This window comes from Neofelis nebulosa, chromosome 4 (genome assembly GCF_028018385.1).
Source record: "Neofelis nebulosa isolate mNeoNeb1 chromosome 4, mNeoNeb1.pri, whole genome shotgun sequence".
Taxonomy (NCBI): domain Eukaryota; kingdom Metazoa; phylum Chordata; class Mammalia; order Carnivora; family Felidae; genus Neofelis; species Neofelis nebulosa.
Window position 1 is genome coordinate 82138669 of NC_080785.1, and position 12839 is coordinate 82151507.

Sequence of the window (12839 nt, forward strand, 5' to 3'; positions counted from 1 at the left end):
CATCTCCTCAGCACATTTACTTTCTTCCAGGCGGTTCCGCAGACAAGATGTTCGGCATGGCAACGCAGCTCAGCAATGCTTTGGACAGCAGTTTGCCGGTAATCCATAGAAAATCAATTGATAGGGTTACTCAGGGTGTACAGTGAAGAGACACTGGAAACTCTTTAAAAGGGTCTTTACTTTCTTTGTGATTGATATGTACTAGAACAATGTTACTGCAAGTATTCTTTTTTTCTTCCACATGGTGGAATTTTAAAACAAAATTTTTAACTATATGTGGACATAGAATTTTTAATTAGTTAGGAAAGTAAGTTCTGTATACCACCACGAAACCTTGCTGTTGGACCTCACAACAGGGGAATCTTAGAAAAGATTCTGCCACAGTGATTTGTAGGACCTCTGTCTCCATCTCAACCCTGGGAATATCTTTACCATGTTACATAACCTACAATAATCTTTTCAAGAGTGATCTAACTTATATCAAGTCACCTCTAAGCTTTGGGATAAAACAAAATGAAAAGCTTTAACTCTTCCACTAGAGTAAGGAAGCCTAGAGCTCAGGCTGATGGTGCAAATGTGAGTTTCTGAGGAAAGGTAATAGGTGGTCTGATGAGTAAAGGATGAGAGGAAATTGCAACTCCAGCAAATGTAAGGAAGTCAGACAACACAGAAAACTATGCTCTCGACTCCTCACACCGTGTTGGTGGTTGGAACAGGCTGTGATTTGTATCACCAGTTTTACCAGGAGGTGACAGAGAGATGAAGAATCATGACTGGGAGACCAGCAGTGGTTATGCACAGTGCAGAGGTTACACAGCCTCAGTTCACTAGACCCAAGGCTGACTGAGGGTTTGGTGGAGAATGTAAGCCTCTGAGAACATTGGCTGGAGGAAGGTAGGATCTTCATCTAGGAAGACTTAGGGGTCAGTTTTGAAAGTGAGGAGGACTCAGGCATAAGGGAAAAAATCCCAGGTTGTGGTTAATGAATTTGATACTGGTTAAAACACCAGTGAATACGTCCACTTGGTTTTATTCCCCCTGCAGTTAAGTGTACTTGCCCATATGCACATTAGAGTTCAAGTCCAGTGAGAGCCTCTCTGGGCCAAGATATAGATTATAATCAAGAAGCTGTGGGTCATGAAGTCTGTAGTTCAGTTTTGTACTGTTTTCTTAATGCAGGAACCCAATATCTAGGTAAAGTGCAATCCCTTGACAAAATCTCACTCAAGCTTGTTTATGTAATGCTGTATCACCTCGATTTCTGCCTTCTATTTTTGTTTGTTACCATGAATTTTGTTTATCCTATGTCTTACATGAATGTTTGGTGCTCCCCTTCTCTTGCCTGCTTTATCAGTGGATATTGTCACTGATTCTCCATGCATTTACCACTGACGTACTTTCTGACTGACTGCCTGTCCTTTGGACCCACACTCCCAGTTACTTCCTTCTGGTCCTCTCCATAGCCTGCACTACCTTTTTAAAGCCTACATTTTGGTATGCCATTGTCTCTAAATAACTTCTTTAAGTGACTGTGCATAGAAATTAGCAGTAAGTAATGAAAGATACTTACTTTGCTGCAGAGATCTAAATAATCTTTTAAACATATTACTGGTAAAATTTAAGTCTTAAGGTTAATATTAACATTTATATTGTAGGGGATGCTTTGGATAAGACTGAAGAGCGACTGGCCTATGGCATAGAGAACAACAGTACTTTGCTGGAATGTACCCCACGATCGTTGCAAGCCAAAGTTATCTGGTTTGTGCAGAAAGGACGTGACACAAGAAAAGAGGTAATTCATAGCTGCATATTCACACCATGCTGTCTTGCATATGGTGTGTGATAGTAAATAGATGATGATTTATTGGTATTTAAAAATGAATTAGTCTATTATGCTATACATGTGTTATTTAAAGAGTGGATTTGTTTATTATGTGTGATTTATATACATATAAAAATTTTTAAATACACACATTGATTTCTATGTATATACAATTTATAAATGCTATAAAAACCTATGTGTATATTTAAAATTTTCAAATGTATATAAATAGGCATGTAAATATATATACATATGTATATATATCAAATATAAAGTGCCTACACATGTAAATAAATTACATATATGTGTATATGTGTGTATATGTGTGTGTGTGTATAAAATAAACTTGGATTCTGAAAATTGGATTTTTATTCAGGAGGTACTCATAGTTTCATGGTTTTAGTATCATGTCAAAATGATAGTCTTAAATTGTATCACCCAAGGTAATGGTCTAGAAAAATAACAAATTCAAACACCGTTAACGTGTATATCTTAGACATATGGATAATAGAATTAAAACAACACCAGCAACATTTGTTTGATAAAGCAATTGAATCACATATGAAAATTCAACATAGGGGTCCCATTATTGCCCACTGGAAATAAAAGAAAGGCATCTGTTTGTCCTTTTAGGTGGATTGACTGATAGAGACTGATAGAGATTATATTTTTATTATGATCTAAATGAGAGAGGAATCAGTTGGGCTGCTTTTGTAGATGTAAGAATAGGAAGCATTTAAAATCTGTTTTTTTTTAAGTTTGTTTATTTTGAGAGAACATGCATGCTCATGAATGGGGGAGGGGCAGAGAGAGCGGAAGAGAGAGAGTTCCAAGGAGGCCCTTCACTGTCAGCACAGAGCCTGATATGGGGCTCGAACTCATGAACCGTGAGATCTTGACCCGAAATCAAGTCAGATGCCCAACCAACTGAGCCACCTCAGCACCCTAGCATTTAAGTTACACATAAGGAATACTGTAGAGGCAGTTACTGGCTAATCTTTTTATGCAAGTCTAGAAATCTGCTTGTATATTGGCACAGTCAAGGGCATGAAGCAATTAGTGAAGGCAGATAAAGCATTGTTGATGCTAATGTGGGCTTTGAACTCAATTTTCACAAAAGTGGAATTATGAAAATAGAATGAAATTTGGTTAAAAGGAAATAGATATTGGGGCGCCTGGGTGGCGCAGTCGGTTAAGCGTCCGACTTCAGCCAGGTCACGATCTCGCGGTCTGTGAGTTCGAGCCCCACGTCAGGCTCTGGGCTGATGGCTCGGAGCCTGGAGCCTGTTTCCAATTCTGTGTCTCCCTCTCTCTCTGCCCCTCCCCCGTTCATGCTCAGTCTCTCTCTGTCCCAAAAATAAATAAAAAACGTTGAAAAAAAAAAATTAAAAAAAAAAAAAAAAAAAAAAAAAAAAGGAAATAGATATTGGTGAATTCTAACAAAATGTTCCATAGTGAAAAGAAGGTTGCAAATTGAATTAGGGAAAGAAATGTTAGACACCTGTCTTTGGACCCAGGGAGAAGTTAATACGTGCATAGTAGATAGAAAGTGAATCAATGAAGTCATCAACTATAGATTCCAAATGTAAAGCACATTGACTTTTGATGCCTTTTTTTTCTAGTCTACTGTGAAACTAAAAGTATTATATGTTTTTGGTCCAAAATTATATAATACATCCTGGAAGATGATTAAATTTATAAGTCCCAGTTTCCTGGGATAGTTATTACAGAGGAAGGCACTCAACAAAGGCTTTTAGAGATAATATAGTAAGGCATTCAGAGACAGGAAAATTCCCCTAAATTTTCATGACGTCATAAGAATAAACATCTGTCCAAAAATGTTATAGCCTATTGCTCTAAAATACATTGTTGATTTGGTACTAAAATATTTTCCATTCCACAAATCTGATGTGAACTTGATTTTTAAATTCCATCATAACTCACTTGGCAGGAGAGGACCTGGGAATATTCTATAGCTCCTCTGGTTGAATGGCTTCAGAAGACAGAGAAGTAATTCTTTCATCAGTGGTTTTCTTCCCTTAGTATGTTCTGTTTCTAATTTGGAACTCACCGTATTCTGCCTCATTTGGAAATCCTTTCCAAATCATTTTGACATGCTGCATCCATCAATGTTCAATTATAAGCTTCTTTCTCATATTGTTAATAAAATCTGCTTCTCCTTTCCCCAAATTTTAGTCCCTGTTTTTCAAATTTCCATGACTGATGTATTTAGTGATATTTGAAATTTTGAATTTACTCTGCATTAGATGTAATAATAATATAATACTTGGTTTCTGTATACATAGCAATATATATTGATTTATTCACAATCTAGAACAAAGCACAAAATTGCTACCTTCTTAAAAAGATGGATGTGTATGCTTAATACACAAAGCAGAATAACTTTGTGTGTCCTCTGAGGGTTTTTTAAAAGTTCTAAATTTTAGAGTCTATTTTTGAAGCTTTTAGAATTTTTTTTAAAGACCATTTATGTATAGATGGTAGTTACTATGGACAGATAGTTATTTTATTATCAAATCTTGACCATTGTATAATATATTTAAGTTTATCCACTCCATTTCTTTCCTCATATGGAAGTGCTTTTAGACTACACCTGACAGTAGCCATCAAGATCCATCACAGACACTACAATCCATAAGTCATTGCTTTGCAGTCAGACCATAGCCTTTGTAAAAAATTTGGATTGTAAACAACTGTGTGTGTGTGTGTGTGTGTGTGTGCGTGCGTGTGTGTATTCCTTTTCTGGAACCAAAATTTTTGAGTCTGGAACTTCTGTCTGCAAATTCAGACTCAGCCCTCTCAAGTTATCTGAAAACCACATATTGAGGTAGATAAAAATTTTGCTCAAATGAAGTTTTTGAAATGCTACATAGCTGAATTTCTAGAAAGCATCTAGAAATTCAGTTACCTAGTTCCAGACTGGATTACTGCTGTTTTCTCAAAGATGCACTTTATGGTCTCCTGCTTTCTTAAATTCCACGCAAGAAACACAATCTCTGTACATTTTATGAATTCCATAAATGTTTATTGAAAGCCTGTTGTGTAGGTACTTCATAAGAAGTATTTTCCCTAGACTCAATTACCTAGTTAGTTAAGATGTGCATCAGTTACTATAATATCCTGAGGGAAAAGATTTAATAGAAGAGGCTTTATAGGTAAGTCCATTCTGTGTGCGTCTACTGACCACAGGAGCTGCAATAGTGGGTAGGTGACTTACCTTTTGTTTTTATATCTCACAAATGCACATTAGAAGTAATCAACCTGATCTTAAAAATGTGGAATGTGAGAGAGGTATAGGCCATAAACAAAATCTGTGACAGACCCAAGGTTTGGACTCAGATATTCCTGACTCCATAGCTGAGATACTTCACATTTAATCATTGTCTAAGTACCGAGCGATTTGCTATGTGCATTTTATAGATTGTACCATTTTATTTGACATGATTTACATGTGACATAATTGAAACACAGAATGTTTAATACCTTTCCTGGTTACTGACTGCTAGTAAAGTCATCTCAAATCCAGCTGTCTATGTTCTTTCTACTAAACCACACAACCTTCTGAAATTGGAATGCTAAATACAGTTTCAGATGCCCTGGGACATGGAGCACATGGAAAACCTTATATAGCAGAGATTCTAGAATATGACGCCTGAAAAACGACCCTTATACCGCTTGATACTGCTTGATATGTATATATACATATATATGTAAATATATTTTTTATAATATATATTATAAATATAACATGTTAAATATAAATATAAAATGTAAATACAAAATATATAAAATATATTCATAAAATATAAAATATATAATATAAAATATATAAAATTTATAAAAGTTTTATTTTATAAAATATATAACAAAATATATAAATATAAATATATTTTATATATTTTATATATTATAAATATATTTTTATAATATATGTTATTTATATATATATATTAAGGATACCGAGAATCCTTATTATACAATATATGCATCAGTGTATTTTCATTGTCAATTGCCCTTCAAGCCTTCTACTCTATGCCTGTTGGTAGAAGAAGGACTATATCAAAATAAGAGTCCTCAATCATTTGAGCAATGTAGATAGAATACCTAGAGCATTCCACTTAATTTTCTTAGGTTTTTGACTAAAATAATGCCTCATTAATTATTTTGCAATTTATCTAAAGAGCACCCAATATGTCTTGTTTTCATAGAATGGGTATTCTGAAGAACAGAGGAAGATAATGAGAATCATGAAAATAATAGTAATACAACTAAATAAGAACCATATTTAATGTATCAGATGATGATAAGAAGACAAATACAAGAGAGATTACCTGCAGGGGGAGGTTGCAATTTTAAAAGGGTGTTCATAGAAAGTCTTACTAAGAAGTTCACTAAGTGACATTTGAAAAAGGACTTGAAAGAACTGAGGTAGTAGGCCATATGGCAGTGTTGGAGAAGAACTTTCTAGACAGTAGGAACAGTAAGTGTAAAGGCCCTTGAGATGTGGTGCACCTGATATATTCAAGGAACATCAGACTGAAGGGCAGTGTGGCCAGAGAGAAATGAGCAGTAGGGAGAATAAGACACTATGAGTCAAAAAGCAAGGTAAAGGGCCCGCTCATGCAGGGCTTTTAGGCTCTTATTAAAGGCTGTGGTGTTTGCTCTGAATTAAATAGATAGCCATTGGGTCGTTTTCAGTGGAGCCATGACATGATCAAAATTTGGTTTTAAAATGATTGTTTTAGTTATTGTATTAATGATATAGTATGTGGAAGTGGGGAGAAAGACAGAAGCTGGTAATCATTGAGGTGTTAGGGACATAAACCTTCATATTATGTGATGCAGCATTAACTCTCAGTGTGCCTTTATATTCAAGGTCAAATAACGTACATGTGGCTGCCTCATACACATGATAGCAATGGGATTTTCACATGCCCTCTGTTATTATTCAGAATCCTGAAGGCTATGTAACTTCTCAGGTGGAATGAATACTTTTTCAATTTTCTGGTCTCCTCTCTGTTTAAAGTGTCTGCAATTAGTGTTTTGAGCTCAATAAATACTCAGAGAAAGGGTGCCTGGGTGGCTTAGTCAGTTGAGTGTCCAACTTCAGCTCAGGTCGTGATCTCACAGTTTGTGGGTTCGAGCCCAACATCAGGCTCTGTGCTGACAGCTCAGAGCCTGGAGCCTGCTTCAGACTCTGTGTCTCCCTCTCTCTCTGCCCCTCCCCAGTCATGCTTTGTCTCTCTCTGGCTCTCAAAAATAAATAAATGTTAAAAAAAATTTTAATAAAAAAGAACATTGAAAAACAATTTTAAATAAAAAATACACAGAGGATACCTTAATTGGTAATGAATAAAGGCCTTAGCCCTTTAGAAGCCTATAGTCTTAAAGTGAATACAAGAATGTAAACTGATAATTATATTGTTGAATATATTGTATATATAATAAATATAATAAAAGTTATGTTGGAATATGAGAAAAGATGGGGTACCTGGGTGGCTGTCGGTTAAGTGTCTGACTTTGGCTCAGGTCATGATCTCACAGTTTGTGACTTCAAGACCCACATCGGGCTCTGTGCTGATAGCCCAGAGCCTGGAGCCTGTTTCAGAGTCTGTGTCTCCCTCTTGCTCTCTGCTCCTCCCCTGCTTGCTCGCTTGCTCGCTCTCAAAATCATAAAATAAACATTAAAAAAAAAGAAACTACGAGAAAAGAAAAACTGTCAACCAACAGGTTGGCTATGGAGGCTGCATGATAGACAATCAGGAAAATATTCAAGGCAGAGGTGACATGTGAGCTAGGTCTTAATGGATGAGTAGAAGTTAACTACCAGAGAGAATAGGATGAGCATATGTGATGGGGATGAGAAACAATGTGGTATGTGTAGATCTGTGGCTGGAAATGAGGATACACAAATGAGTACACAAATCAAGGAACCATTTCACTTTATTTATAAGCCAATGAGAACACCTTAGACAACCTTTTAGACACATTACTCTTGAATCTTGTTTGTAAGCTTTGAGGATAAGTGGGTGTCACGAAGACTGTTTAAGAAGGTATTTCAGTAGTCACATGGAAGACTTTTGACCAGAACTGAACAATGGTAGTAGGAATGGGAAAAAAAAAAAAAAAAAAAAAAAAGCTTTTCATTTTTATAAGAGAACACGCTGTGCATTTAATTTGTGAGATACAAGAGAAGCAGTCATAATGATTGACATGTTCTTTGGGTGTTTTGGTAGTAGACGGTGCAATAACAATGATTTAAAGAACACAGGGAGGAATAGAAAGTTTAGAAGATGTTGAATTCATTTTTGGCCATGTTGAACCGAGGTCTTCGGTAAAGCATTTAGGTAGAGCTTTCCTGTGGTGTATGTATGTTCAGGAATATAGAATTCAAAGTAAAGATTTGGAATGGTAAGAGATATGTGAGAGACATCAGCAAAGAGGTAGTAATTAAATTCATGGAGGTAATAAAAGTAAGAATAATATAGCAACAGTCATTCTTCAATATCACTTCCGGTGTGCCTGGCACTGTTCTATGAATTTTACATATTTTAATACTTTTAATCCTTTCAAGAGTCTTATGAAATACCTGGTATTGTTGTCCCCAATTAATAGATAAAGAAACTGAAGCACAAAGAGATTGAGTTACTTTCACAGTATTGCATAGCCTGTGAAATGAGTTTGAGTTTCAGACCAGACACTCTATTTTCAATTCTAGACCCTTAGTCACAATGTCATGGTACCTCCAACTGTGTAGGTTACCTTGGAGAATGACTACATAAGAAGTGATTTTGAGCAAAGCCTGGAAGCAAGGCGAAAACCCACATCCCAGGAAAAATTAGAAGACAAATTCTATAAGACAAAGTGAAAACTTTGAAATTTTCAGAACATAAGTACCTAGTGTCCAGTGAGAATGTGCTCAGTGGAATGGTTAAGCTAGGAGCCATCTAACAATAGGTTAGCTGATGAATGAGGCTGTGGGGAATTAGAAACAGCTAGTGCCGTGTATTTTACCTAAAGGTTTGAGTGAGAAAGAGGTCAACAGAGAGAGACAAGAGTAGAGAGAACTTCCAGGTTTTTTTGACTTAAGAAAAAATGTGACTTAGTCATGTTTATAGGTTGAAGGGAAGAAGCCGTAAAGAAGAAAATGTGCAGCTAATTGATGAAGCAAGATAAAGAGCTTGTGGGAGACAATATAAACAAAAGTTAAGGAGTGAGTTTCAAGAAGGAAGAGAAAAACCATTCATTTTCTGAAGGGGGAAAAAAGAAAATAAAGATTTTATGTATGTGGATAAGGAAGATAATTTCGTCCACAAAATCCAGGTTTAGCTGTTCCAAATTTATTCCATAATTATTTAAGTTTGGAATATCAGTTCAAATCTTCTTTATATATATAAGGATATATAAATTATATTTTTGTAATTTCAGAGGACAAAACTGTTACGAACATAACTAAAGCACTGGAAATAATACACGCTAGTTTATGAATTCTCAGTTCCATATACTTGAATTTATAAGCTCCCAAAATGATTGCAAAAATTTCATCATGAGTAACATTCCGAAGGAAAGGAATTCACACTTGTTACGACACTGGTTGGACAATTGAAGTATTTCTCTGTTCATTTCTCTTTCTCTAGAATGCACAAACACTACATTTTAAAACTAAGTAAAGGAGGGAAAATTTACTTATGTATTTATTGCTTAGTTTTAAATGTTTATTCAGTATGTGTACTTCTCAGTAATCATGATAAAGAAAACCTTAGTTTGTTCAAGCTACTCGTAACATAAGTAAATAACTTTTTACCTTAACACATTACTCACTTTGAATGTTCTAAGTTTGGAGTATATGATTTTAACCTGAAGATAGAGATGTCTTTGAACCTGATGACGATTTAAAGCAGAAGTTTGGCAGACTACAGTCTGGAGACCAAATCTGGTCTCCCACCTCTTCTGTAAATAAAATTTTATTTGAAAACTGCCACACCCATGTGTTTACCTAGAATCTATGGATGTTTCCATCCTATAACCACAAAGTTGAGTACTTATAACAGACACCATATGACCTACAAAGCCCAAAAACCTTTACTATATAGCTCTTTACAGGAAGTTTTTTGGCCTCTGATTTGAGGTAGAGCGAAGCTTTATTAAATAAGTATTATTCTGAAAAATATCTCTGTATTTTGGAGAAAAAAATATTTTCATGAATAACTAAGCCACCATTTTGTGCTGAGCACTATAATGTCATTGGAATGAGTTTTCATTAAAACCAAACAATATGAATAGTTTCTTGGAGTGTGTTGTTTCAGACTTTGTTCATTAGACCTTTACTGATAAAACCAATGTGTATCCCAAAGACACTGTAAACAAGGTAGAGTTCCACGAAGAAATTGAATAAATGTACGTAAATTCCAAGTGAAGAAACTGGTGGGGGGAGGGGGGGGGGAAATCCCAAAACATATAAAATATTCTCCAAAGTGATAAAAGGCAGGCAAGAAAGTTGCTGGCCCATAAGATCAGCATCACAATCTATTCTTTGGTAAGCATGGAAGTTTCATTTTCCCCTTAATCCTCATTGATCTTTCCATTGTAGATTCTTTATTTAAGGGAAAATATTTTGTGTGTGTGCTTATGTGTCTTAAAAATAAAGTCTCTCACTTTAAAATAGCTGATTATATGTATTGTGCAGACTGCTTAAATAATGCACAGATGCACATGTTCATGTTTATTATAAAAAATCCAAGAGAGAATGTAAGTTGACATCAAAACCCCAAGACTTCAGGTTCACCCCACTCTCTCAATTCTGTTTGTTAACTGGATGGCACAAGTTGTCGCTTTGAACTCTGCTTTCAGACCACCTACTGAGTAGGATAAATTCATCAGAGTCATCTAATTACTGCTGAGAAATCTAAGAGGCATGGTTACCTTATCCGCCAGCAGTCCCTTCCAGAGTTGGCTGCATCCACACAGAATTTGTACAGCTTTAAGTAAAACATAATTTTATTGATGATTCAGCGCATTGTGGAGACAGCTTCTCTTGTAAAAACAGAACAAAGAAAAATGGAGTATACAAGTTACATCTCTTGATGTTGCACATTTATTATGTCATCAAAACTGAGAGAAATATGATGTGAAATTTCATCCTTATTCTATCTTGTTTGCTAGATGACCCATATTTTCTTGACCTTCCCAATGGTAACCCATGACAGGAAGCCTAGGGGATCAATGACAGCCATAAGTTTACGATTTTGTCTTTATATACATGTACTGAAAGCATGAGGTTTGTTCTACATGAATATTATTTGTTTTTCTTGTTGTCATAACATAAAGTGCATGAACTCTGCCTCATTTGAAACATCTGCTTAGCCGTTTTGGTGTTTCCAGTTCAGTCTTTAAAAAAAACTCGGTTCATCTTTTCTAAACTAACAATTCTTTACAAGTAGATATTCATAATTTACATTTTCAGCCTTGACAAGCATATTTTTATAATGTCATTTGCTCCATATTTTAGTTCTGAAATAATTAGCAGTAGAGCCCATTAGTTTCATTTTTTCGTTCGCAGTGGTAAAGACACAGTTCCTGTAAAAGGAAAACATAGAGCAAGTTTGTGGTCTTAAGGATGGAAGTTGATCTAGTGGTTTAGATAGAACTCTCTCTGGTTAATTTTCCAAGAGAATACTTAACATCTTTAAAATTAAAATTCCCATATCTTTGGAATCAAATGCAGATCTATGTTTTATCCCACTAAGATTACTCTGACTCGAGGCTTCTGATTACACTAACATGGTAATGCAGCAAGGCCGGTGTCAAGCACATGGTAGACCTTCAAAAATAGCAAACATAGGAATTCTCTTTTTAATTTCTTTTGTTCCAATGAAACTTATAGTTCACATAGTCTTCTAGATAATAAAAAGGGTACATCTGCATGAAGATACAAGAGCATAGAACTGTGTATCCGTACCACATCGTGTTAGTCCCAAAGAATAGCTTATACTGAACTGTACTTGGATTTACTGTGTTTACTGTCATGCTGCTCTTTGGACACCTGTATCTCATTTTATGAAAACACAGAAGAGATTTTTTTCTCAGACCTCATTGCCAGAGAAAGATGTACTTGACGTAAAGAGTACCTTTATTTTTTAATAATAATTTTTTTTATTTGAGTATAGTTGACACACAATGTCGCATTATCTTCAGATGTACAGCATAGTGATTCAACTTCTGTATATGCTGTGCTATGCTTGCTGCCATCTGTCCCTATACAAGGCTGTTACAATATCATTGACTATATTCCCTATGATAAAGAATAACTTCGAAAATATACTTTAGAGACATTCAGGTCTTAGAATTTATCATACTCTCCCCTTTGCTTTGGTCACTAGGTAATTTAGTGTTGACTTTCTGCTCCAAATATGGTAGTTGTTTAGTGCCTTATGATAAGCATTTATGTGTCCAAACATTATCTTTCTTTGATCCTCTCCTATTTTCCCTTCATCTTGATTGTCCTGATTATTCTTATCTTTGGAAATTTTTAATAAAACATTACCCGTACACTGCTGTTTATTTTTTTTAGCATTATTTCTGAAATCATATGATTTCTATAGCTTGAACAGTATACCATAGCTTGAACAGATCTTATAGACCTGGTTTATTGGTTGCCAAACCAAGATAATCACTATAGTCATATTATTTAGTCCATAGCACATTGTCGTAATGGGTTCACACAGATCTCCTTTCTTGTTCGACTTAATTTTTCCTGGACCACCCTTCTCCACTTTCATCTTTGCTTTGCTATATGCATGCATTGTAATGATTGGATTAAGTCCAATACTACATCATTTGTACTATATTGAACAAGAATATAACATTTTGAGTATTCATGAACTGTAAAAATCTATTGAGTTAGAGATCTTACTCTGTTTCTCTTTATAACTCAACACTGTGTTTTTATAGTTTATCACTGTTGCCGTGTGTGTCTTTATTTCATTGTTTCTGACCG

General features: G+C 35.3%; 1 protein-coding gene across 1 annotated transcript in view; it reads left to right on the top strand.

The window, feature by feature from the left end:
* The window catches only part of SEMA3E (semaphorin 3E), a 243267-nt gene that overhangs the window by 222391 nt on the left and 8037 nt on the right, over window positions 1-12839 (top strand). Inside the window, exons 15-16 of the mRNA XM_058725250.1 lie at window positions 31-98; window positions 1656-1803. Coding sequence (XP_058581233.1) covers window positions 31-98; window positions 1656-1803 — 216 coding nt within the window. The remainder of the gene's footprint in view (window positions 1-30; window positions 99-1655; window positions 1804-12839) is intronic.